This window comes from Kogia breviceps, chromosome 18 (genome assembly GCF_026419965.1).
Source record: "Kogia breviceps isolate mKogBre1 chromosome 18, mKogBre1 haplotype 1, whole genome shotgun sequence".
Classification (NCBI taxonomy): domain Eukaryota; kingdom Metazoa; phylum Chordata; class Mammalia; order Artiodactyla; family Physeteridae; genus Kogia; species Kogia breviceps.
Genome location: NC_081327.1, coordinates 31,963,551 through 31,989,792, shown reverse-complemented (window position 1 = coordinate 31,989,792; position 26,242 = coordinate 31,963,551). Strand labels below are relative to the sequence as shown.

Sequence of the window (26,242 nt, the reverse complement as noted above, 5' to 3'; positions counted from 1 at the left end):
TTCACACTCTGGAGTTAATACTTTCCCTTTCCTGGGGAAAGAGGCACTGCTGGGTGGGGTGGGGGTCCCTTCTCCTGGGTCCTCGAAGTCATTGCCAGGGCAAGCTGGGCCACCAAACACAACTTTCCTAGGGAGCCCATCATCTTGACGGCTCTGTCAGGCTCCCGCTGTGCGGCTGGCTCTGTGCTCGGCCCACCAGGGAGCAGCGCGAGAGGACCCTGCTCTCCAGGGGTGGAGCCTGTGCTGGTGAACCCGCCGCGGCAGTGCTGCGCTGTCGTAGTTCAGAGCACCACAGTCAGGCCTGGCTGGAGCCCCACCTCTGCCACTCATCAGCACCAAAGCTTTGGGAAGGTGTTTGGACCCCTCTGGGCCTCCTCTTCCTCATCTGTGAAATGGAGCCATTAATGCTCTCTTCTGGGCTTAGGGGGAGGGTCCCGTGAAATGACCTGAGTGGCGTGTTTGCCACGTAGTGGCCACTCAGGAAAGCAGAGCACAGGGAGGTCAGTGGCAGAAGGGAGCCGGCCTAGCTCTCCTACCTGAGCGTCAGGGCTCTCCCACGCCCACCCTGCTACACGAGACCTTTCCCATCCACCAGCTGCTCTGAGCCTCATACCACCTCCATGAGATGGGCAGGGCAGACCTGAGGATGTGTTTTGTGCTGATCCTTGAGAAGTCCAGGGGCTTCCCAAAGCCATACGCTTAGTGATGAGAGAGGCCTGGCATTGTGGGGTCTGGCTAGGTGGGGGGATAGGCGGCGGGGTGGGACCGCCTGGGCTCTGAACCCACAGACCTCCAGCTGCAGCCACTGAAGCCCGGGGCTCTGGCTCCAGCCCACTCTTTGCGGGCCAGGAAGCCGGGAACAATGGCCGGGACTGGTGCTGGCACCAGGGCCGGCCATGGGAGCAGGAAAGCTCTTCACCAGCAGACAGAGGGGGCAGCCAGCCCTCTGGCCTACTCTCAGCTCCTTGAGGGACTGGAGCCTCCGTTTTCTGTCCTGCCATCTGTGCAGAGGCAGCTCCATAGAGAGCCTCCACCTGACCTCCCAGTCCCAAACCTCACCCTTCCTCCAGAGCAGGCCCCAGACAGGACCATGGACTGCTCAGGCCTGGGAAATTTGCCCAAGGCCTCTGCGCCTGGTCCAGGCTCGCCTGTGATGAGCTCCGCATCCCATCCTCAAGATGGTGCGTTCTTTGTTTCTTGAAGGTCCTGCCTCCAGGAAAAGCCTTGGCCGCTATTGATTTTTGCAGATTCTGGCAGGAATGCCCAGTCCTCCTTCAGTGCCCTGAAAAGGAGGTCGAGGGGAGGGGCGGAGGTGGGCTGGGGCCCGTGGGGTCTCCCTCCTCACTATGCGTGTGTGTCCATCCCCACTCTGGGTCTGCATTCCTGCCTTTGTTCATCCATAAGCATCACTGAGCACCTGCTGTTTGCCAGACACTGAGCTGGCGCGGCAGGGCATGAAGGTAGAACTTCAGATGAGAGAGTTTTGAGGTTTTCATGTATCAAAAGGTAGCGTCAAAAATGTCAAAGCTGCTGGTATTTAGTACAAAATATTACCTGTGAGAGTCCTCCCCGACCCTCACCCCGTGCTCCCTGAGCTAGGACCCTTACTCCATCCCTGATCCTTCCCATTAACAGCCCCAGGTCGAGGGTATGTGTTTTGCATGCTACTTTGTAATAAACACAACTATTACTTTGTAGTAGTTGTTTCATTTAGTCCACATCCGTGTGTTGGTTCTGGGAGGCCCCAGGCCCCATTCCTGAGTCCCAGATCCTGTTAGAGAGATAAGAGGGGCCTGCGAGTGCAGTATTTCCTAAGAGCCTACTGTGGGCCAGAGGCTATGAGTTAGTCCTCCTGAAACAGCTACGGTTCCTGTCCTCATAGTCTTGGGGAAGAATTGGGGAGAAGGGAGGATTTGAGACAGGCCTGCATGGAAGAAAGGGTGAGGTTTGTGTAGGAGGAGATGGGGAAAGGATTTCAGGTGGGAGGAAGCGTTGACTAAAGGTTAGGCGGCAGACAGGAGCCTGGGTGTTTGGAACAGCAAGGAGACTGGTGATGCCGTTGCGGGTAGGGGTAGCGCATGGAGGCCCAGGGCCTGGGTACTGGATTGGGATCAGGCCAGGAAGGCCTGGAGGTGAGGCCATGGGGGCTGGGCTGTCCCCAAGGCAATGGCCACAGGGAGGATTTCTACTGTGATCTCTCTGTGAGGAGCAAAGAGACCCCTGAGGCTGAGGGAACTTCCAGGCTGGGAGACAGTGGCCCAGGCTGGGTGGCTTCTCTCCATCCCTTGGGATTTTCAACCTGCAGATTCTGCCACTGCCAGTAACTCCAAGAGAACTTTCTGGTGGAGCATATTTACTCTCTAAGCTCAGGTCGAATGTCCCCACTGGTTTCCCCCCGACACTTGGCGTGCATCTCTCTCATAGCAGGAAGGCAGTAGAGTATGGTGGCCGCAGGCTCAGGGGGTCAGGCAGGCTGGCTTCAATTCCCAGCTCTGCACGTCACCAGCTGTATGACCATGGGCCAGTCACTTAGCCTTTCTGAGTTCATTTCATCATCTGTAAAATGGGTCTAAAACTGCCCACCTCCTGGGCACTGCAAAGTGCTTAATATTGATCCATTGCCTTGCACGTAAAAAATAGCAAGTGCATACTAAATCAGACTTGTTAATGCGCATCTACTCTGTATTTCCTTTATTCTTGGGCACATATTTTTGTATCTACGAAATTAGGATTCAGTGTACAACTGGTGAGGAAGGACCTAATCAAATTCCTAGGCTTGAGAAACATGGTCTAGGTGTGCTCACATTCTCACCTTCTGCTTTCAGGTTTGGATCAGCTGGGTTTGCCTCTCTCCTACTGGACTAGAAGTACCTCTAAGGCAGGCAAGTCTTCTGGTCTGTGTCCCAGCACCCAGCATGGGGTCTGGCGAGGCCTTGAATGTCTGCTGGGCCAAATTCCCAGAGGGACTTGTCCAGTCATTCAGTGTCAAGGAAGCAGGGCCACGAGAAGACACACAGGCACTTGATTCCCTCTGGCATCTCAGCACGCTCTCTGGAGCTCCCTGACTGCCCCCAGTCTCACACAGGCCAGGACTCCAGCATCTCTGCTATGAGCCTTGGGCAAATCTATTTCTCTCTGAGCTGTCATGTTGGAGGGGACACTCAGGGCTGAAGAATGTGGCTCTCACACCTCGGGGGCCTTCGCCAATGGCTTCCCAAGGTGGACTGCCCCTGGGCTTGGAGGAAAGTGCTTCTTCCTGCATGAAATGGCAGGAAGCTGGATACCTCCTTGACAGGCCCCCAAGGAGGAAAGGGCTCTGATCTGCTAACCACTTCCCATCCCCTCCTCCCCATGCTCCTGTCTTCTGCCCTGTTGTCAGCAGAGCCCCATACTTCAGGCCAGAGAGACAGACTCCTTCCCTCACCTCGGTATAAGGGTGATGATCTCCAACACCACCCCGAAAGTAATTAAAATCAGCCTCGAATTTGTAAGACAGGCTCTGTCTGCATATCAGACAACAAAACAACTAATTTCCTTGTTTATTACCCAAGGTTGGACAAAAGACCCCATTCTGGAAAGTAACTTATTCTACGAATAATGAGCGCAAACTATAGGTGAGTCCTGTGACAAGTGCTGGGACTGACTTCGAGTCCTGGGCTCTGGTTTTCGCTGGAGCCTTTCCCTGATCTGGGCCTCAGTTCTCCCATCTGTGAAATAGAGTACCTTTGGTTCCGCTCACTCTCCTGGGTGCTTATGCAGTATGAGGCCTGGAGGAGAGACGACGTGTTCTAAACAGTATAACTCAGGGTCCAGAGGTGAGGGGCTGGTATTATTGTTTTAAAGTCTTTCCACCTGAGACCAGGCTTGCATCCACTAGGTGCTCAGTAAATATTAGTGGAAGGGGATGAGGAGGATGTACGTCAGGGTTTCCTAACCTTTGTGGGCACTGACTCTCCTGAGAATCAGATGAAAACAAGGAGACTTTCCATGGAAAATGCACATGTGGGTGGACCCACGGTTTTGCACATGATTTCAGAAGGTTCATGGATCCCTGAGACCTCAGATCCTAGCACCAGGAGTCCTGTACAAACAGTTCTTGAGCTTGGTGGCTATTTACCCTGATCTGGGTCTGTCCTTGCAGACTGGCCACAGGTGGGATGCTATTTGGAAGGTCCTGGAGCTAAGTGCTGATGCTGGCTGCTCTAACACCCAGCCATGCCGACACTCTTCTTTAGCCCCAGATTTTGAGCTGGGTTATTCTGGAGCTGGCCCAGGAGCCCCACGGCTGTCCCCAGCACATCAGGCCTCCTCTCTGTAGGTTGGTAGGCGGATGAGGGCTAATCCTGAAGCTATGTGGATAGAGCAGATAACTTTTTGCTTACATGGTATTTTCATTGGCGGCGCTTTGGGGAGAGGAAACTTTCTTCTCTGAGTGGGCTTGGGCACCTCATCTTACTTCCACACTCAGCTGCTTCACAGGGAATAGAGACCATAGGCCAACCCTCCAGGGCCTGATTCCACTTCTTCAGGGGAACCCTGGGCCCAGGGAGGCCCCCAGCACACACTGGGATGGCAAGGGCTTCTGAGAGAGGCGTCTAAAATCCCTTTCGAGCCCCCTCTTTTCTCTTTAGTGCTCAAGTTCAGAGTCTGAGGCGGAAGGGGCTTGGTTGCAGGGTTATGAGCAGTGGAATGGGGACACAAAGAAAACCTAATTCTCAGGCCGGCCTGCCTCTGTACCTCATCCCTGGTTGGGCCCTGGGGGCCTAGACCCTGATTCTCTACCTGGGGTCACCAGACATCTTTCCCAACTCCCCCCACCGCCACCAGTCCTCCAGGAGTTGGCAGGAGGCAGGTGAGGGCAAGATATCCTGAGGTCCTGACCCTCACCCAGCCCTTGCACCACACACACACACACACACACACACACACACACACACACACACGGACACACGAGTGTGGTGCCTCCTTATGGAGCATAAGGTTTATTTCCAGTCAGGCTAAACTCTTAGGGAGATGGGTGCTGCCACCATACACCCTCTGTCCTGCTGGGGAAACTGAGGTGGCGTGGTTCAGCAGCCTGGGGACCCGCCTCCTTTTCACAGATTAACGCCAGGGGGTCAGATAGTTGACACGACTGTGGAAAGAAACAGGTGAGGTGGGGGCCTCTAGGATTTCCTGGGGAAAAATCAAGCTGTCCTTCTCTAGGCCTTCCCCACCAAACCCACCTTCCTGCCCTCGAGGCTCTGAAAACACAGCTTCTGTCCTGTCTCTCTATGGCTCAAGAGCCTTCAATGGCTCCCTATTTCCTTTAATATATTTTTGGCTGGTCTGTTTGACTTTCAAGCCCCACTTCCGGTTTGCCTCATCTTTATCTCCCGTGAGCTTTACTCACTTTTCAATCATTTAGTGAGTCTACTCTGGCAGGCATTATATAGTAGTAAAAAGAAAAAAGCTTTCCCTTGTGTGTGCACGGGGTGGGTGAGAGAAGGCAAACTTCCATCAATAATGATAATGCTTTGTGCTGCTCTAAGATGGAGAGGGATGCACATATGGAGACCAGCTGGAGGAGGGGTTGAGCTGGAGGGGAAAGGCAGAAGGTCAGAGAAGACTTCAAGGAGGATGGGACATCTGGGCTGGGCTTTAAAGTGTGAGGAGGAGTTTTCCAGGCAGAGGTAGAAAGGTCATCTAGGTGCTGAAACAGCACAAGCAAAGATATGGAGTGTTTGGTTGCTTGGTTTGGGTTGCACGCAGGAGTCTGGTACTGCTAAAGTGTAGGGAATGGGGCTGGAGAGGTGGGAGATGGCTAAATTAGGAAGGTGCTTGAATATCTTGCATTCTTCTCCTGGGAACACTTATCCCAGCCCTTACCACTTCACCTGCTCCCTGGAAGGCAAATTCTTGGCTCCTTCCTTTGTATTTCTTATATGTCTGTTTATACTCTTCCGGTCCCTGCTCTTCTTCTAGGTAACCCCGCCCTCCCTAATCACCCTAACCCCCATCTTTGCCTTTTGGCCTCCTCTGGGACAAATCGGAAGGGAAAGGCACTCTACTCCCTCCACCTCCCAGTGGGCTGCACTTTTGCCTGGCGAAGATCTCTCCAGGGGGAAGACCTTCGCGCCCCCCTGACATCATCCAGGAGGATACCAATCCTCTGGCACCTCTCTCACGAGGGCCTGCGAGCTGCCCGACTGGGGGGCGTGGCCAAATGTGGGGCGGGGCGGGGTCATTCCCCCCACTTCCACTGCAGTTGGAGCCCTACCTGTAGATCGAGCCGAAGCGTCGGAAAGCATTCCTGCAAAAGAGAGAGGAGAGTGAGGCCGAGGTGAGGAAGGGTGACCCTCTCTGGGAACAAACACATCGGCAGGCGCCATCCCACCAAGATTACACTGCACCTTCGCCCCACCTTAACTCCTCCACTCTGAAAGGTGGAGTTGCTAGGGACTGGATGACACGATGCTCCGTTTGGTCATTTTGAAATTGCAATTATCTTGTGGTGTTTCGGAACCAATCAATTCTTCCTAGGTCTTACATTTTCAAGGGCCACTAGGTATGCGGTGGTGAAAGCAGCCAAGACCCCACTCTCCTTCCGCCAGGTATGGGGCCCCGGGGTCTGTGGGGTCACTTACAGGGAGTCGAAAGGCAGAGGCTTCTGTCCATAGCGATCCAGGCTGGGATTCTGGTTAAGACGGAACTGGGGCGGGCCAGAGGAATGGTGGGGGGGGTCCACTGAGTAGAGGGGACACGGACTCCCCCGCCGAGGCCCCGTACAGCACTCTCTGCCGGGGATCTTGGCCCTGGGCACTGGGAGACCTTACTCTCGGTCTCCTCTCCCCTTCCCCGACTCCGTTAGCCGCTTCTCTCCTACCCCCGCCCCGCCAGGGACGGAGCAGCGCGCCTACCTACCCGCCAGTTCTGGGTCACCTCCGGCTTCAAGTACCGCACAGCGTAGCCGCTGAAACTCTCGACTGCGGAGAGAGCACCCATCTCTGGTCCCCCGCCAGCCCAGAGCAAGCCCCGCCCCTAGATCAAGCCACGCCCACGCCTGCTCCTAGAACCGGTCCCCCCTCTGGACTAAGCTCCGTCAGTCCCAGAACCAACCCTGCCCTCCACCTCCGCCACACTGGCTCCCACCGGCTCGGACCTGGCCCCGCCCCCTCCCCAGGACAAGCCCTGTCTCTGTGAACCTCAATCTGTCTGGGTCCAGCCCGCTGAGTGTCCCAGCTTCTCCTATCTCCTAGACCTGTCTTTGTCAGAGCCCACCCCCGAAGCCACCCGCCCGCGGTCAGCGCTCGAGGGCCAGGCTCTAGGGACCCAGGGGCCCAGTTGTCTCTCCCACACTAAGGCATCCTCCCCGCCGGTAGACTGACCCTTCTTGCTCGGGCAGGGCAGCTTGAATTCGCCGGCAGAGGACACGAAGCGGAACCAGTCCTCGATGACGTGCGTGAAGTTGGGCCAGTTGACCCTGTTGATGCCCGGTGCGATGGGCGCCAGCTTTCCCTCGCGGCACCTATTTCGGAGCCTCTGGCCGGTCGCCGTGATGTCCTGCCAGGACGAAGGAGTCAGGGCGCGGGGGGCACTTGAACCATCTGACCCAGGGGGCTCCTGAAGCCCCTGAAGGAGTTGCGAAGGGGTAGGTTCCCAAGCTGGTAGCTAAGGAAGTGCGCGGAGTAGAGCCCAGCACTCGAGGTGCTTGGGGCTGGGTGCACGAGGGACCTTCAGGTCCCCAGAGCAAACCCAGGGCCAGGGGCAAAGGACACTCACCAAGCACTGCAGGGGTTTGTTGGGGACACCGAGGAGTGTGAAGTAGGCATTGTCAAAGTCATCTGAAGGAGAAAGAGAAAGGGAGGAGTCCACCAGTGGTCACAGGCCCACACAGGAGAGGTTTGGTTCACACTGCTTTAAAAGGTTTTTGAAATACTTGACAACTTAAAAAAAATCTAAGATCAAGTGGATTCTTACTTAACACACCCCATTCAACAAAACAAAACTCCAAATAGATAAAAAATTTCAATGTAAAATAATGAAATCATAGATGTACTAGAAGAAAACATGGATAAATTTCTTTATAACCTTGGGGTGAGGGAGGCCTTACCAACTCTAATTCAAAATCAGGTAGCCTAAAGAAAATGTTGATAACTTGGACTACATAGAAATAAACTTCTGCATGGCAACATAAGGAAAGTCAAAAGACAAATGGGAAAAGAATATTTCCACTTATTTTGTAGATGAGGTGCAATTTCCCTAATATTGAAAGAATTCCTATAAATCAAGACAAAATAAAATAAAATAAAACAAAATATAAGAAAAAAAGAAAAATAGGTAAACAGTCTGCACAGGTAGTTCACACACAAACACAAGAAATACAAATGGTCCCTAAACTATGAAAAGACACTCAGCTTCACTCATAATAAGATGCATGCATATTCAAACTACATTGATACCAATTTTTCGTATCAGATTGGAAACAATCCAAAAGTTAGTGCAGTTATCAGAAACAGGGCCATTGACATATGTTGCCAGCGGGGGTTATAAATTGATATGAGCCTATGGAAAGAAATTGGCATTATCTATTGGAATTATAAATACACATACCTTTTGACCCTATAGTCCCACTTCTGGGAATTTATCCTACTTTACAATTGCACAACTGGGAAATTATGTGGGTAGAAAGTTTACCCATTTCAGCGTAGTTTGTAATAGAAAATGATTGGAAATAACTCAAGTGTCTGTCATTAAAGGACTGGTTAAATAAACTATGATACATCCTCACTATGCCTTGATTAAAAATCAGTAGAGGAAGTTCTTTTTTTTTTTTTTTTTTTTGTGGTATGCAGGCCTCTCACTGTTGTGGCCTCTCCCGTTGCGAAGCACAGGCTCCGGACGCGCAGGCCCAGCAGCCATAGCTCACGGGCTTAGTTGCTCCGCGGCATGTGGGATCTTCCCGGACCAGGGCACGAACCCGTGTCTCCTGCATTGGCAGGCAGATTCTCAACCACTGCGCCACCAGGGAAGCCCGTAGAGGAAGTTCTTGATTCAAAACCTTCCAAGGTGCAGAAGAGTATATGCCTCTATATGGCTTTAAAGCCTAAAATTGAGACGATTGGAAGCAAAGAAGAATATAGATTCAGGTCATCACCTAATGAAGTCATCAAACTTAGTATCACGAATAGTAGGATAATGACATTATGTGCCTCCTGCTGAGTCATCATGGCAAGTATGGCATCCAACACCTGTGAAAGTTTCTACAATCAAGCTTCTACACCTATCTTCTAGTTTACAGAAAATGGACTATCAAGGTAAACAGCACCATAAGGAAACAATCACTCAAATTCACAAGGTAGGACTCGTCTACAATAAAACTGTTTTGGACTCTTTAAAAAGTCAATATTATGAGGGAACAATGGAAAGTGGGTAGACTGTTTTAGACTAAGACCCAAGAGACATGACAACAAATTACAAGGTACAATCCTAGATAGAATCCTGGTTCCAAAATTCTTTTGACAGCTATAAAGCACATCTTTGGGGATAATTGGGGATGTTTTAATATGGACTGAAATATTAGATGTTAGGGAATTATTTTTAACTTTCCTAGATGTGATAATGGTATTGAGGTTGTTTCTATCATTGGGAACTGCTTGCTAAAGTGTGTGTGTGTGTGTGTGTGTGTGTGTGTGTGAGAGAGAGAGAGAGAATGAAAACAAATATGTCAAAATATTAATCGAAGCAGGTGGAAGGTAATGAATGATCATTGTATTAGTCTTTCAACCTTCCTCTATGTTTGAATATGTTCCTAATACAAAAAGTTGGGGAGGAAAAGAATAGGTTTGTATTTACAGTAGTAAACAACGGAAGGATGCAGCGGGAGCTCAGAGTGGTTACCTGTAAGTGGGGATGGCAGGGGGAGGAGTGAGAATTTTTAAATGTACATTGTTACAGCATTTTGAATTTTGAAACTGTGACTCCATTGCTTTTATTAAAAACATACTTGTAATAATCAAGAGCTCGCCCTAAAAATCTAGATTCCTGGCCTCTCCTGGAAGCCAGGAAATTGGTAGAACTGTGCTGACCTTTCCCACACAGTATCAGCAGGACCCCATAGCTGCTCCCCTTCGGAGGGGGGGTGTCGGGACTCCACCTCATCTTTCGCCCCTCCCCCACTGTCCCCACCCACTTCCCTATTTGTGTCCCCATCGTGGCCCTGCAGCGGTCTCTGTGGGGCCTCTGGAGACCTCCCTATAGTCTCCGACACCCTCACTCCACCTGCCACCGGGGTCAGAACCTGGGTATCACCCTGGACTCCTCACTCTTGCCCCCCTACCCACACTGGTACAAGTCGTGTTACTTTATCTCCTAAATACCTTCCAAATCCCTCCCCTCTGGCCAGACACTATCACTGCTTCCTGAAAACTGTGGTCCCTCCCAGTGTCCTAATCGCTCACCCTCCCCCACCATCATCCACTTCTAGTCTCTCTGGGTCACCCACTCCCCACGGCCCCAATGCTCGGACCTCTTGCCTTCTTAAAGTCTTCAGAGGTTCTTATCTACCTCCCCGGGAAGTCCAGATCCCTGAGCTTAGCCCTCCCTGAGCTGTGTCCTCATCCCCAGCCACAGCTCCTGCTGCCCCCGCACTCCTTAGCCTCCCACCTGACCACACCCCTCAAGTTCACCAACACCTCATGCGGCTTTTCCCCTCCAGGCCTCTGCATGTGCTGTTCCCGCTAGCTGGAGCGCCTTTGTTCCAGGGACAGTGTCAGGCTCAAAGCAGGCAATTAATAAATGTGCTGGAACGAATGAGTGTGGGTGTCTGTGTGGCACCCCTATCTCCATACCCAAGCTTCTCAATCGATGAAGGGTTCTTCCTTAGCCCCGTGTGGCCCTTTACCCCAGAGGCTCCCATGTCCACCTCTCTTTCATGACAGGCGTCTTTCTCTTCCTTTTTCAAAGGGAGAGATGATTGGGCAGAAGTTGTTATCATTGCTATTATTATTCCCCCTCCTCCTGCAACTGCTGACCTCTGCACCGTTCCCTCTCCGTCAATAATAATAACATTATTGTTGAGCACATGTTATGTGCCAGGCACTACTCCAAGTGCTTTTCATGCCTTATCTCATTTTAATCTCAAAATAGCCCTGACAGGCCGGCACTGTTAGCACCCCAGTTTACTGGTAAGGAACAGAGGCTCAGGCCTGGAGGATACCCAGGCAGGGAGAAGCTGAGCTGGGACGACTCCCTTTAACCCTTTCACCTGCCGCTCATGCTTTCTCCCTCCGAGATCTCTCTCCTCCAAACCGCCCACGCCTTCCCCGAAGGCCCAAAGGGGCTGGTGGTGGCCGGGTGGCCTGACCTTTGCAGCAGTAGGTGGTAGACCGGCAGTGCTCGTCGGAAAGGCAGGCCCTGACGGAGTCCATGTCCATGCGGCGCAGGCTGGGCAGGGCCGGGTGGTAGAGCTGCTGCTTCACGCTGGCCAGCTTGTTGCGCCGCCGTGCCACGGGCAGCAGGACGGCCGGGGATGCGTACACGTGGGTAGAGCCGTCCTCCCAGGGCACCAGGTTGGTGATGCGGGCCATGGCTGGTGGGGGCAGAGACACCCCAGCCAGACACCCTTCTCTGTGGGAACACAACCTGGCCAGTGCCGATTTGTCTACTCGTCCAACAGGTACTGACCACCCACTGTGTGCCAGGAGCTATGGTGGGGTCAGGGACGCTCAAATACACACACACACACAGAGGATGTGCTGAGGGCCCTGGCAGAGGTCAGTACAGGGGGTGTGTGTCTGGGGAGGCTGGAGGATCCAGCGAATGGTCTAAAAAGAGATGCCATTTGTGTCTGTGCTTCAATGATGAGCAGGAAGCGGCAGCAGCAGCGAGTGGATTCACAATTGAGCTCAGTCTGCCTCTGGGTAGTTAATTACGGGCTTCTGGCCTTAGCTAAGGTACCTGGCATTTACTCAACATTCCACAGGGAGACGTAGAAAGGTTTTAAATAAGGGGAGAGACGTGATAGACAGGAACTAGAAAAAAAGATGGCTGGTTCCCCAGTGCTTCGTTTTAAAAAGTGGATATTCCCAGAGCCTTCGAGTCATTTAAACTTTAGTGAGAATGTGTTGAGTCCCGTTGCTTTCTTCCTGACCCCAGTTGGAGGTAAGAGATGGAAGTGGGCGGTAGGGAGGTGGGTAGGAGGAGAGAGGACCTTGGGCCATGGAGGAGCACGGAGAGGGCATGGCGACCAGATGGGGAAGCCGCTCGAAGGCTGGGCCTTCGTGGGGAAGGGACAGGGAAGTGGGGAAGTGAGGGTAGAGGGGAGGGAGGACTCCCCGCTCCTTCCACCACGGTGGTACCTCACCTGCAGGCCACAGGCCCCTGGTGCACAGGGAGCTGGGCCGAGCCGCAGTGCCTTATGAGGCAGTAGGAGAATAAAGGGACATTCTGTGGAGGCAATGCCCATTGCAGCCTGATTGTGAGGGCACCGGCTCCTCGGCAACCATGACAACCGGAGGCTCCGAGGAGAAGAGCCTGCTGCCAGGGGTCCTTGCACGGGCCCCCTCTTTCAGCCTTCCTGTAGGATGCTGTCTCCTAGGCCTCACACAGGCTGGGCATGTTGGGAAAATCAGACAAGGAGCTGGGTGTCCCTTGGGGTGGCCATGCCAGGGCTGGCCAGGGCCGGCCAGGGCAGGCTGTGTGACCCTAGACTACTTACTGTCTCTCTCTGGGCCTCAAAGCTCCCATCTATGTTAAGCAAGGGCCCAGGGCCCTGCCGGGAGGAGAGCCTGTGAGCTGGCGGGGCTCACGGACACTTGCTCCCCTCCTTACAAGCCTCACAGAAGAGGGCACTGCCCTGCCTGCCAGTCCTTGAGTCTCCAGAGGTGGAGATTAGTGGCTTCCAGGATCCAGGGTCAGCATAAGGGGATCAGGGAGAGTGGTGGCCTCAGCAGGACAGGGATTAGCAGGTGATACTCCCCCTGCAGGCCTGCAGCCTCCCTCCCACCTTCCCCAAAAAGCGAGGTCATGAGGTCCTAAGCCCAGCACCCTGAAGCTCTGGGGCCTGATCACCATCAAGGTCAGAACCACTGGGGGAGTTCCCTGGCGGTCCAGTGGTTAGGACTAAGTGCTTTCACTGCTGTGGTCCGGGGTTCAATCCCTGGTCAGGGGACTAAGATCCCACAAGCCTTGTAGGGAGGCCAAAAAAAAAAAAAGAACCACTGGAGGTGGACGCTGCCCCCCCATTCCCGTGAGGAAACCCTGGGGACACTCTTAACATTTGCATATCTTGGCATGTGCTTTTGCATACACCTGCCCAAGTGCTGAGCCTGCTGGGCCCTGGCACCCCTACTGTGAGCTTCAAGTAGGATTTGGCTCCCTAGCTGATTCTCCTCCAGTGCTCCATCCAGCCCCAGAGCAGCATCCCCAAGTCCCACCCCTTAAAGAAAACTTTCCCTGGACTTCATTCACCACCCCATCGCAATTTATTTTTTTTTAACTCTTTTAAAGTTAAAAATATAACAAAATCCAAAATATAACAAAAACAAAAAATATAACAAAATTTGTTATAAAAATATAACAAAAAGTGCATAAATATATAACGTAACTCATAATTTATAAAGTGAGACCCTGTGTAACTACCAGTCAGGTCAAGACATGGGTACTACTTTGCAAAACAGTGTAGCAGTTTCTTAAAAAGTGCAACATAAATTTACCATATGACCCAGCAATTCTACCCCTAGGAATCTTCTCAAGAGACATGAAAATATATGTCCACACAAAGACGTGCGTGCAGATGTTCACAGCAGCATTATTTATAATAGCCAAAAGGTGCAAACAACTTAAGTGTCCATTGACTAGCAGATAGGTAAACAGACTCTAATATATCTATGCCATGGAAACAGACTGTATGCCATGGAATACTCTTGGGAATTAAAAAGAAATGAATTATGGATATGTGCTACAATGTAGATGATCATCAAAATATTATGCTAAATGAAAGAAACCAGACACAGAAACACTCCACATATTATATGCTCCATTTATATAGAATGTCTAGAAAAGGTACATGTTTAGAGACAGAAAGCAGATTAGTGGCTGCCTGAGGCTGGTGGGGGAAATGGGGAGTGATTCTAACCAGCATGAGGGATCTTACTGGGCTGATGGAAATGTTCTAAAACTAGATGTTGCATAGCTCAGTAAATTTACTAAAAATCATTGAGTTGTACCCTTAAAACTGGTGAATTTTATGGCATACAAATTATACGACAATAACGTTGTTTTAAAAAATTGATGTCAGCTAAAGAAAGCAAGTTAGGGCCCTGCCAGCCCCTAGAAGCTTCCACATACCCCTTCCCAATCCCACCTCCTGCCAGAGGTAACCACTCTCCTGGCCAAGTAGTATAACCACTGCTTTTCTTTATAATTTTACTACCAATGTTTGCAGCCATAGACAAGACGGGCTAATTGTGTCCTATTTGAGCTTTGTATGCATGGGCCATTGGGGTCCTTTGAGTCTGGCTTCTTTCCCTCTGTATATATGCACACGAGAGTCATCCAACTGGGGTGTAGCTGAGGTTCGTTCATTTGACTCACCCTAGAGCTCATTACTCTTCAGCCAGGCCCACCTGACTCTGACCACTGGCTGGGCTCCATGCCCCCATGTTGCCGAGCCTTGGGGCACAGGTCAGCCTCCACTCACATGGCGGTCCCATGTGGCCAATCCTCCCCCAACACACTCAGCAGTCTTGGCTGCAGCAAACCTGGCTTCCTGGCTCTTCCCGTACCCCACCAGCAGCTCTTTCAGTCTCCTTTCCTAGCTCCTCCTTCTTTTCCCAACTTCGAAATGTGCCAGTATGCTCCAGGCATCGTCTCTGGTCCTTCTCTTCTTGACTTTTGATTCAATCAGTCCCGTGGCTTTAAGCATCATCTACAAGCTGAGCTGATGCCTCCAAAATTTCCATCTCCAGTCGTCCACCTCTCCCAGACTCCAGACACACCCCGCCCCCAAAAAACACACCTCTCACCGCCTGGTGCGCATTTCCACTCAGAGGTCTCTCAGACAACGAAGTAGAGCTCATGATTTCCCCCAAAACTCTTCCACACCACAGCCCCGGGCTCCCTCTTTTCAGTAAATGGCACCACCTGCCAGTTGCCTAAGCTGAGTACCCTCAACACCTCCTTTTTCCCGCCCCTCCCCTTTTCTCTCCCCTGCCACCTGCTCGGTCCAAGCCTCGTCATCTCTGCACTGGTCTCTGTCGAGCTAGAGGCATGGGTGAGCGTCACCGATGACGCTGGCCAGCACTTGCACACCCAGGCAGAGCAGTAGCGCTCACTGCCCTCTCTGGCTGGAGGTGCCACGGGGAGGAGCGCCGATCCCCAGCAGCCTGGCGTATTGACAGAACATGGCAGAAAGAACATTCTCCCACACCAGTCGCCTTGGGGGTGGTTGCATATCAGAGGTTCTGCACAGGAAGGAGAGGACAGGGGTCGTCCAGTCACAGACTGGTTTGTTCCACTGCTACCTCCTGACTAGTGCCTTGCTTCCACACCTGCCCACTACAAAACAGCTGCACAGGTGGTGTCCGGCCCCTGTTCCAAACCATCATGGGCTTCCATGGGCCATCAGCTTCTGTAAGCCACATCTTCCGACCGTGGCTTACAGGCCCTACCTGATCTGTCCTGGACCTCATCTCCCACCACTCTCCCCTACACCCACGAAGCCCCTGGCCCTCTCTCTGTTCCTCAGGTGCATCCAAGCTTATTCCAGGCTCAGCACCTTTATTTACTCTTGCCTGGAACACCATTCACTCAGATCTTATGTCTCAGCTCAAATATGTCCCTCTTCATAGAGGCACCTAGGCCCACTCCCGTTCCCCACTACCTCCCACGTGTCTCTGCCCTGTGTGCTTCTTTCATGGCACTCAGCATATCTGAGATATTTTTAAGTTCATCGTTAATCGTTTTTACTTCTGAATCTTCCATTGGAATGTAAGCTCCGTGAGGGCTAGTCCTATTTCTGTCTTTCTCAATGTGCCAAGGCTGGCAAGCTGCCTGGCACATAGGCAAGGTCGAGAAATGTTGTAGATGATCAAGTCAAGTCCCCTGCCTCTTGGTAAACAGCCCACTGCCCTGCCCCCCACCCAGGTCCTGTCACCTCACTGAGCCCCTTTGTGCTGGGCCTCTGTCCCTCTCTCCCTCTCCCCTGAGATTGCCATCCCCCTCTAGGGTTCGACCTCAGTTCAGGTGGCCAGTTTGGATGCAGTCAGTCATCTATCCGTCCTTGGATCCTCCCTAAAGGCCTAGCCTTGGGACCACAGCCACTCTGGTGGATCCCAAGGCAGGGGGTGCTGAGGCCCTGCCCAAGCTGCAGAAGATTCTGAGACAGAGGGACTCTGCTTGAGTCCCTGCATTGGGACTGGAGAGCTGGAATGTGCCTCCTGCCACTGCTGACTGAGAGTTGACAGGCTCCTGCTACCTTGAGGAGTCTCCCAGAATCACCTGGGGACTCCAAGCTCTTATCCTCCCACCAGCTGCTCTGTGGGTTGGCCAGGGTATGCAGGGAACCAGGTCCCCTGGCAGCTCATGGTGCCCCAAACCAGGGCCATGTAGAGCTCCTTCCCCGGGGCCGATTCCTGGTGGTCCCCGGGGTTTGCTGCCGGCTCCCTCTGCATCAATCTCGTCTCTTCCACTGCCGCCTCCCCGCCTTCTTTAGCACCTCCTAATCCTTTGCATACGGCCCAACCCGGCTGCTGCCAATTAATCCCCTGTGTCTGAGAGGTCAGCTGAGAGAGGCAGGAAGAAGGCAATTCCTGGCTGGTGGACGGCATCTGAGCAGGTAACTCAGGGTGAGGTCGCGGCTCCGTGGGATCCCTGATGAGACTCCCTCCATGCTCTCCTCCCATCAAGCCATTTAGACGTGGAGAACCCGGCAAGGCTGGAAATCTGAGGCTTCTGTCTTCCTCTGTGAGGCTCAAACCTTAGTGACTCTCCAAGGCAGCTTGTGAAATACAGATTCCAGATCCTGCAGAGGGTTTAGAGGGGCCTAGGAATCTGTATCTTCCGCAGCTCCCGGGAAGACTCTGAAAGGCTGGTGGTCTAAGCACTGTTGTCGTTCTGGGCACCACTCCCAGGCCCCCCTTCCTGCCTGCGCCTCCCTCATCAACGTGGAATCAGCAGCAACAGGGCAAAAAGATGGGAGGGGCCTGCACGTGTTTCTCCGCAGGAGGAAATCGCTGGGTCTAGGGGAAGAAGGGAAACTGGGAGTGGGGAAGGCTTCCCTAGTCATTTCCAGAAGGTTCAGAAGCACAAGCCAGCATTGCTGCCTGCTGGGAAATGGCTTGCAGGCCTGGCCTGCAGAAACAGACGATCCTGGGCAAACATCAGTACCTCCGGGGTAGGTGTGGGACACCTGGAGCCCGGCAGACCTGAGCGTAAACTCAGCTGGGCCACTTACTGGCTGTGTCACTTTGGGCAAGTCTGCTGACCTCTCTGTACCTCCATTTCCTTGGCTATAAAGTGGTGATGAAAACGCTTATTTACTGAGGCTGAGTGGGAGGAGGTGAGGATGAGGTGATCATGGCTTATGGGGCTGCCTGGGCTGGCTGGGATCGGTGGAATCTGCCATCCTAAACATGCAATCTTGGGCTCTACCAACCTTGGAAATCAGTGTTTTTACCCCCATACCCAACAAGGAAATGGAACACCAGAGGTGTCATATCTGGCCCAAGTCACACTTTTGGCCGCTGAGCCAGGGATCTGACCCCCCACTCAGAGCTGTGTCCTTTAGCACAGCTTCGCTTAGGAGAAGCTGGGCTCCTGAGGCCAGAGCAGGGACAGAAGTCAGGGCTGTGAGTAGTAGGGCAGGCAGCATGGCCGGGGCTGTGGGGAGATGGGCACTGGGGCAGGGGTCCTGGGCCCTGTGCCTGCCCTTTGCAGCCTGTGGCCAGGGTCCCTGGCAGACGAGGGACAGAGAATACCTTGGCTGCCCATGGCTGGGGGGAGGGAGGATACACCATGGCGGGCATGGCCTCAGAAGGGCTCTTCAAGGCTGGGAGTTTGCATATATTGACCTGTGTGGCGCCCGCTGGGCCAGGCCATTCGGCAGGGATTTAGTCATAAGGGCAGGGCTGCCCATTCCCTGAAAGTAAATGATGCCAGAAACTGAGCCCATGTAAGGTAAGGCTGAACTATCGCAGTTATCCATGAAAAAAGGGGCTTGTTATTTTATCTTAAAATTTTCTAAATCATGAAAATAGGTTGATTTTTATCTTATATTAAACAAAAAATATTTTCCATTCATATGCTGCTCATAATGTACTTTTAAAAATTTATAATGGGATTATGCTGAACATGATAGTCTATCATTAGCATTTTTGCTTAACATCCAATAATAGTCACAGCCAACATTTATTAAGCTCTCAGTGTGTGCCAGTCACTGCTCTCATCAGTTTATTTTATCCTCACAATAACCTCCACAAGATAGCTACTATTAATAGCCCCATTTTACAGACAAGCAAACTGAGGCATGGAGCATTTAACTGATTTGCTCATGACTGGAGTCCAAAGCGTGTAGATCTTTCCATGTTAGTTCAAATTGATCTACTTAAAAAAATGGCTCCATAATATTCCATTATTGGATGTATTATAATTTATTTAATCTGTGCCCTGCTTACAGAAGACCGATTAGGTACTTCCCAGTTAACCAGTCTCCTACTGATGGATATTTGGATGTTTTTCATCTTTTGCTCTAACACTGTTGTGACCGACCTCTTTACACACATATGTTTGTGGGCTTGAGGAAAAATACCTGGAGGTATAACTGCAAAAATACTTTTAAAGATGATGAAGGAAAAGGGAAATATATAACTCACAAAAGGAGCCCATGAATGGTGGGAGCAACCGTGAGCATTCTGGAGAGGCCTAAGGACTCGGTCCCCTACAGGTGTCAGGATGCTGAGCTGGGTCCAGAGGGTGCTGCCTCAGCCCCCAGGGACACCAGTGAAGACCAAGAGAGAGGAGGAGGAGGGGGCAGAACCAGAGCCAGAGTTGGAGCCGGAGCCTGAAGCAGCCCCTGAGGAGACTGGGCTAGAGGAAGAGTCCCTGGTAAGAACTGAATGGTGAGGAAGGGCACACGGGCCTCACTCTGCTCGGAGAATCGCCAGCTCAGGTCAGCTGTCCCCAGCGACCTTCCACAACAGAGAAAACTGGAGCCAGAAGGAAACGTGGCGGTCACCTGGTTCTGTAAACAGCCAGATAGTAAATATTTCAGGCTTTGTAGGTCATGCCATCTCTGTTAATTACTCAACTCTGCCACCGTAGTGTGAAAACAGCCATAGACAATACGTAAAGGAATGAGCGTAGCTGGTTGCGTTCCAATAAAACTTTATTTACAAAAACAAGCACTAGACTAGATTTGGCCCACTGACCATTGTTTACCAACCTCTAGAGCTACTCAAAATAGCCAATTCATGAACTGTTTGTTACCAGTCCAGGAGGCGATCAGGAGCTTGCCAGATGTAAATTTACTATATAAGTAAGCACGCTGCTTAGTTCAGTTGTATCTGTTTTGCAGTGAGACTTTCTCCATGAGGGAAGCAGTGTGTTGTTAGACAATCTGCTGCAAACTGCTTAATCACTGTGGACCAGTAACAGTTTGAAGACTGACACTGGTTCCTGCACCACATCTGGAGCAGCACTGCTCTAGAACTTTCAGTCAAGCACATCAAACTCGCCAGTTCTGTATCCCATTCATTCGGGAACCTGATGACAACCAATTCAGAAACTCAGACAGATTCGATTTTGCTTCTAGTCGATGCCAGACCTGTGTGTGCAGTGCCGGGAGCACAGTGATGAATAAAGCATTGCCCTGGGGGTCAGCAGACGAGAACCCAACCAGGTTATTCTTCTAGGAGATAGAGGTGATGAGGGAAGGTGGGGAGCTTCAACAGCATCCTCAGCTTACCCTTCTGGGAGGACCAAATAAGTGTATCAGACTGGAAACTCTGGGAGCTCAGAGGAGAGAGTCATCTTAATTTTGGAGATTGGAAGCTGGTGGAGGAGTGCTTCCTAGCCACAGTGGGCTGGGCCAAATTGTAACTGGAGGAGATGAAGAGGTGGGGCCTTCCTGGCAGAGGAAAGGCTATTACTGGGTAATGCAGGGTATGTTTAGGGAACAGTGAGCTATCCAGGAATAGGGTTGCTGTGCATATGTGTTTGCATGTGCACACATGTGTATGTACATACATGTGTGCCCCGTGTTCTTAGTGGTATGTTTGTGTATGCATGTGTATTAGCAAACTGTGTGCCCACGAACACAAGAATGCCAATTCACAGGTGTGTGTACACACATACATGTACGCACATGTACGTGTATGTGCACATGCATTCGTGTGCCTGTAGTTCCATGTGCATGTGGGGCATGCCAGTGTGTGTTTCTGAGTCTGTGAATCTATTCATGTGCGTGTACATGTATGCTCATTTGCGTATCTGTGCTTGTATGTTTGTGTGGATGGACATATTGGTATGTGCCTGCATGTTTGTATATATACATATTTTGGGCACCTGTGCATGTATGCATATCTATGTGTGTATTTGTTTTTTGTTTTTGTTTTTTTTTGTGTGTGTGGTACGCGGGCCTCTCACTGTTGTGGCCTCTCCCGTTGCGGAGCACAGGCTCCGGACGCGCAGGCTCAGTGGCCATGGCCCACGGGCCCAGCCGCTCCGCGGCACGTGGGATCCTCCCAGACCGGGGCACGAACCCGCGTCCCCTGCATCGGCAGGCGGACCCCCAACCACTGCGCCACCAGGGAAGCCCTATGTGTGTATTTGTGTGTTAATACACATATGAAATAATGTGTTCATGAGTTCATGTTTGTGTGTCAGTGCAGGTACACGTGTGTATGTGTGTATATGCCTGTTTATGTGACTGAGCATGTATATGTACATGTGTGTACACACAGATATCTGTGTCTGTGTATATATGCAAATGTATTGTGTGCATATGCATGTTTGTATGTCTGTGTCTGTACACTTGCAGATATTTGCACGTGTGTGCATCTGCATGCATGCGCATGTGTATATGCACAAGTGGGCATGTGCCTATATGCACATGTGCATGTGTTGGGGCATGCTCGCACATGCAAATGTATACGCACATGTGCTTTGTGTCTTGCATGTGCACAACTATGTGTGAGCAGATGGACTTATTTTTGCGTCAGCTCGTGTGTGGATGCATGTGTGTATACACACGTGTCTGTGGGTCACTTTCAGTATACACACGTGCATGTGTGTGTCTGTGTATGTGTGTGAGGTATATGAGAGTGAGTGTGTTAGTGTATGTGTGCACACATGTTAGCGTGTCTGTATGCATGTGCATGCTTGTCTGTACCTGCACACATGCGCACACAGCAACAGAGGTGCAGCTGCCGAGGCAGATGAGAGGCAGAGGGCAGAAGCTAAAGTCCTCCCAGCTACGAGGGGGGAAATGGAAGGTCTGGCGCGGAATGAGAGGGAGCAGCTGGCTGGGGGCCGGCAGAGGGGTGGGCTCTTCCTGCCTCCTCCTCCCCTCAGTTGCCCCAAGGCCTTGTAACTCTTCCTCTTTCTTCTCAGGCCACTTGAGTGGGGAAGCTTCCTGGAGGATGTGATAGGGCTGGGGGGCACCTTGGGGGGGGTGTGTGGTGAGGGCCCAGCCCTGGATGAGGGGCCCCTGGGGCTGGGAAGAAGGGAGTGTCCCAGGTGGAAGGTGAGACCACCAGGATTTACAGAGACCACTGTGAGAATAGAGCTGTTTGATCCTGTGGGGGGTTGGTTGTGAGGGGGATCAGGGGCTGCCCCTGCCTTAGGCTAGTCTCTCTGAGGGTTTACATGGTCCTGTTTGAACCCTCCAGCCACCTGAGGAGGCCTGCATGGGGAAGAAAGCGGCGGAGGCTGATCTGGGCCCTCAGGGTGAGTGCTGGAAGCCCAGGCTGGCAGGGTGGCTGGAGGCGGGGGAAGGGCTGTGTTCTCCACTGCTCCGAGCCTTGCAGCAGCCCACGAGGTTGGCAGACCCATTTCACAGATGAAGAAACTGAGGCTCAGAGATGCTAAGGGTGGGCTCTTGGGGACCTTTTAGCTGAGCTGAGCTGGAACCCTGGGCTTCTGACTCCCTCAGGGTTCTCCCCTCTCCTCTGCCTTTACCTCCCTAGCAGGGTAGAAACAGGTCTCTCTGAGGCTCCAGTTCTAAAGTATGAGGGACTCCTTTTCAGAAACCCAGGAGGCTGCCCCTTCTCCACCCACATCCTTCCAGGCTCAGGTCATTGTGGTTCCGGAAGCGAACAGGTACTGTACCACCCTCCCCTCTCCTCAGGGCCAGCCCCCCACCCAAGCTAGGGAGCCATTGAGGGGGTGGGGATGGGCACTGCTCTCAGATCTACAGTTACTCTCAAGCAAAGGCCCAGAACATCTTAGGAATTGGTTGAAGGGAGGCTCAGGCAGAGGTGGGGGTCCCCTGGGCCAAATGGACCATGTGACCAAGAGAAATGGAACAGGAGGACCAGAGGTTTCTCAGTGCTTGGGTGAAATGCAGGTTTAGTGTGGCCAGAGCTTCTGATTTTCCCAATGAAGACAGAGATCCAGACTTTTCCATGAAATCTCCCAGATAGCTCAGACATTTTAGTACCTTTGGTAGTTATCCTAGTAAGCATGTCTGCAGAGGGGGTGGAGGGCTGGCCTCAGACGGTGAGCCTGTGACTCTCATGTTTAGGCTGACTAGCCTCCATCACAAGGAAACACCTCACAGGAAACTCTCAACGCTTTCAGAGCACAAGACATGTGCCAAGTGCAGGAGGGGCCCCCTGGAGCCAGGCTAATGGGGCAGCAGGGTGGTACGGTGATGCTTTTACTGAGTATCTGATGGTGGTGGGCTTGGAATGGCACCAAAGGTTGGCATCCCCCATTTTCCAGAGAGGGCACGAGGTTCCAGGAGGGAGGTGACGTGTCTGAAGTGTCACAGTGGGGAGATAAAGGTTTGGGGTTCAAACCAAGTTCTTTAGGATGCTGTGCACTGCCATGCCGACCAGAGCGGGGCTGGGGACATTGAGGGCAGGCCGGTATCTCTGTCTCTCAGTGGTCCCAGCAGCCGGGTGCTGACCTGGCTCAGAAAGGGTGTGGAGAAGGTCGTTCCGCAGCCCGTCCACAGTGGCAGGCCTGCCCAGAGCACCGCTGCTGGCTTGGAGGCTCCAGCTCAGGTACTACTGGGGCTGGGAGCTGAGGCAAGCCGGGTGGGGAAGGGGCAGGAGGAAGGCTGATGGCCCTGGACTCGCTGCTCACGTCTGTCTGTCTGTCCCAGCAGGCAGGAGGACAGATCCTTGGGCACTGCAGCACTGGGGGCTCAGGTAAGGCCAGGAAGCAGGATGGCTTAGGGGTGGGCTCAGGGACCGTTGCGTTGAGCCCTGCTCCCTGGGGTGCGTCCACGGGGCCAGAGCTTCTCATCTGACTCGGCCCGGGTTCAAACCTGGGTTTGAGTTGGGCTAACCGGGGAGCTCCAGGCAGGCCTCTTGCTGCTGACTGGCTTCCCTTCATCTGCAGATGGACACAGTGAGGACCCCAGGGCCCAAGACACCGGGTGAGTCCCCATCCTTGAGCCCCATCTGTAATGTGTATCGTGGGTTCAGCACGCCCAGAGCCCAGGGTTCACCACCACCTGTGTGTGACCTTGGACATGCCTCTCATCTCTTCTGAACCTCACTTTTCTCATGCACAAAACCGGAACGATGGGTCCGATGCTGTTCATGCTTTTTGTGCTGATTACTGAGAGGTCGTCGGGTGGGGGCCACCTTCTGAGGATGGGGAGAAGGCATGGATGAGCTCCTCAGAGATGGGCCTCGAGTAGGTGGGTGCCGTGTGAAGCCCGGAAGCAGGGCCTGGGCTACCGTGGGGGACACTGCGGTGCCCAGCTTGGTCTCACGGTTGGCAACAGCTTCAGACTTCTCAGAGCTGCCCGAGGCGGGTGGCAGGCTAGATGGGAACTATGGCAAACGGGGGAGCCCATGGCTCTCTCCAGGGAGGGGCCCCACTGAACTCCACTTCTCTCTGCCCCGCAGGAGTGCTGACCCGGTCAGATCCTCCAGGTTTTCAAGAGTAGCGAGAAATTTAGGTTTTTACATAATCCTTAATTTTTAGATGTTGCCAACTAATTGAAAAAATTTTAAAAACACTGTGAGCTCCCCCAATAAACCTGAAGCCTCCAGTTTGCTGTCTCTGCTGGAAATTCGGAGTCATGCCTTCATCTCCATTCACCCCACCCATTCATTCCTTCCCTCATTCATTCATTAGACTGTCGGGTCCTTGAGCACGAGGGCTTTGGTCTCAGTCACTGCTGAATGCCCTGGTGCCCAGCACAGTGCTTGCCATATGAAGGGGACTCAGCACAGAACGGATGAATGAATATATGAATGAATGAATGAATGAATGGATGAATATGTACAATCACACACTCCATTCATTCATCCATTGCTCCAGTTTGCTGTCTATTTCTTTTGTCCCCTGGAGGCTGCCCTGGTCACGGGTCCCCAGGGCCACTCCGCTGACTTGTGAGACCAGTAGAACGATTTAGGATGAAGGCACCCAAAGGACTTGCCAGCTTTTCTGGGGGTCGTATCTGGGGGATGGGTTCCCCTGGGAGCATGGAGCTTTCCTGAAGAGGACAGGGCTGCCTGGAGGTCAGATGGATCTGGGGACCCAACGTTTGTCCCAGGGCCAGCTACATAATTGGTGGGGCCCAGTGCAAAATGACAATGTAGGACTCCTTTAAAAAAATTATTAAGAGTTTAAGAGGGCTTCCCTGGTGGCGCAGTGGTTGAGAGTCCGCCTGCCGATGCAGAGGACACGGGTTCATGCCCCGGTCCGGGAAGATCCCACATGCTGTGGAGCGGCTGGGCCCATGAGCCATGGCCGCTGAAGAGTTTAAGACAGTGACGATAGAGCATTAAACCAAAAATGGGCCCTTTAAGTATGGGGCCCTGTGTGACCACACTGCTCACATACCCATGAAGCCAGACCTCTCTGTCCCAGTGACAGGGAGGCCCCCAGGCTGCATTCAGGTCGGTTCCCAGGCAGCTCCTGTTCTCATCTGTGCCCAGGAGGCCAAGGCTGGGCCTGTTGCTCCAGAGCCTGGTCCAGCCCTGGGTCAGAATTTCAGGTTGGTGGAAGCCCCCCACCCCAGAGGCCCTTTAAGAGTATCCAGTACAAGGTCCCCAGTGTGCAGAATGGGAGCTGAGGAAGGGCTGGTCGAGGCCTGGGACCCCAGCCGGTGGTCAGGACAGCGTGGCTGGGCACTCCTTGAGCCCGCTTGGCTGACCTCTGGCCCCTCTTCAGGCCCGGGCCCTGGCTGCTCAGGTGGCTTGAGCAGAATCTGGAGAAAATGCTGCCTCAGCCTCCGAAAACCTCCGAGGTAAGTCGAGGAAAATCGGGAACAGGCAGCTGACCACCCAGGAAGTGTCTACCTACTCCAGCAGGCTGTCCTCACCCCTGGGACTCACCGAGGGGCTGCAAGAGGGGCAGGGCATTCAGGGGAAGGGTGGGCGGGGCTGGCTGGGGCAGGGAATGCACCTGAACGGCTTCTTTCGTGACGTCACTTCCTGTTTACGACCCAGGGCTGGAGAGATGAGCCTGCAGATGCTGCCTTGGGTCCAGGTACAGGGAGGGGACCTGGGAAGGGGCTGCCTGGGATGGTCACAGACTGGGCTGGGGGTACAACTGGGGCCTGAGGGATGCTCGGGGTGGGGTTCAGGGCTTGCAGGGAGCAGGCTGTTGTGGGAGTCCTAAACCACCCTCCCTGGTCCAGGCTGGAAAGCCAGTAGCCTGGGACAGCCTTGTGAGGTTCTGAACAAGTCCCTTCCCCTCCCTGCATCTCAGCTCTGTGTTTGTCTGATGATGAGGGGAGTTGGGGTGGTCCCAAGGGGCTCCCCACTGAGTCACGTTGGCACCTTGAATCTGGACTCTGTGCCCTAGGGGTTGCATGGAGCCCCTCCATGTCATACTTAGTCTCCTGCCCTCCCTGCTGCATAGAGCCCGCAGGAACCCCCTTGGAAATGGAGCCCGTGCCGCAGGCCCAGGAGAGCCCCTCCCTGCCTGCTCCTGCCCCCCCGAAGCCCGAGGAGGAGCCGACTCCGGAGCCCCAGCCCGGCATCCAGGCCTCCTCCCTGCCGCCCCGCCCGGACTCTGCCAGGTGAGCCTCCCAAATGCCTCTCCTCCCACAAGCAGCAGGCTCAGTGCGTGGCCCCAG

The 26,242-nt window shown here is 53.0% G+C and overlaps 2 protein-coding genes across 2 annotated transcripts in view; one reads left to right on the top strand and one right to left on the bottom strand.

Annotated features, from left to right (window-relative positions):
- CNGB1 (cyclic nucleotide gated channel subunit beta 1) overlaps positions 1 to 26,242 on the top strand; it is a 175,385-nt gene that overhangs the window by 99,531 nt on the left and 49,612 nt on the right. Inside the window, exons 3-11 of the mRNA XM_067019696.1 lie at positions 18,923 to 19,083; positions 21,867 to 21,924; positions 22,224 to 22,296; positions 23,084 to 23,204; positions 23,306 to 23,351; positions 23,545 to 23,581; positions 25,333 to 25,408; positions 25,611 to 25,650; positions 26,026 to 26,185. Of these exons, the coding sequence (XP_066875797.1) occupies positions 18,931 to 19,083; positions 21,867 to 21,924; positions 22,224 to 22,296; positions 23,084 to 23,204; positions 23,306 to 23,351; positions 23,545 to 23,581; positions 25,333 to 25,408; positions 25,611 to 25,650; positions 26,026 to 26,185 (764 nt within the window). The 5' untranslated portion in view covers positions 18,923 to 18,930. The remainder of the gene's footprint in view (positions 1 to 18,922; positions 19,084 to 21,866; positions 21,925 to 22,223; positions 22,297 to 23,083; positions 23,205 to 23,305; positions 23,352 to 23,544; positions 23,582 to 25,332; positions 25,409 to 25,610; positions 25,651 to 26,025; positions 26,186 to 26,242) is intronic.
- Positions 5,104 to 11,567, bottom strand: SPMIP8 (sperm microtubule inner protein 8). Its single transcript, XM_059045442.2, has 7 exons — positions 11,345 to 11,567; positions 7,762 to 7,823; positions 7,368 to 7,542; positions 6,904 to 6,965; positions 6,627 to 6,691; positions 6,260 to 6,292; positions 5,104 to 5,134 (listed from the first exon to the last, which is right to left on the bottom strand). Exons 1-7 carry the CDS (start codon positions 11,565 to 11,567, stop codon positions 5,104 to 5,106), a joined length of 651 nt encoding a protein of 216 aa, XP_058901425.1.

Coding starts and splice junctions, on each gene's coding strand:
- SPMIP8 (XM_059045442.2), bottom strand. CDS start 11,567: ATGGCCCGCATCACCAACCTGGTGCCCTGGGAGGACGGCTCTACCCAC. Junction 7,543..7,761: donor ACAAACCCCTGCAGTGCTTG/GTGAGTGTCCTT, acceptor TCGTCCTGGCAG/GACATCACGGCGACCGGCCA. Junction 6,293..6,626: donor CCTCTGCCTTTCGACTCCCT/GTAAGTGACCCC, acceptor TCTCTTTTGCAG/GAATGCTTTCCGACGCTTCG.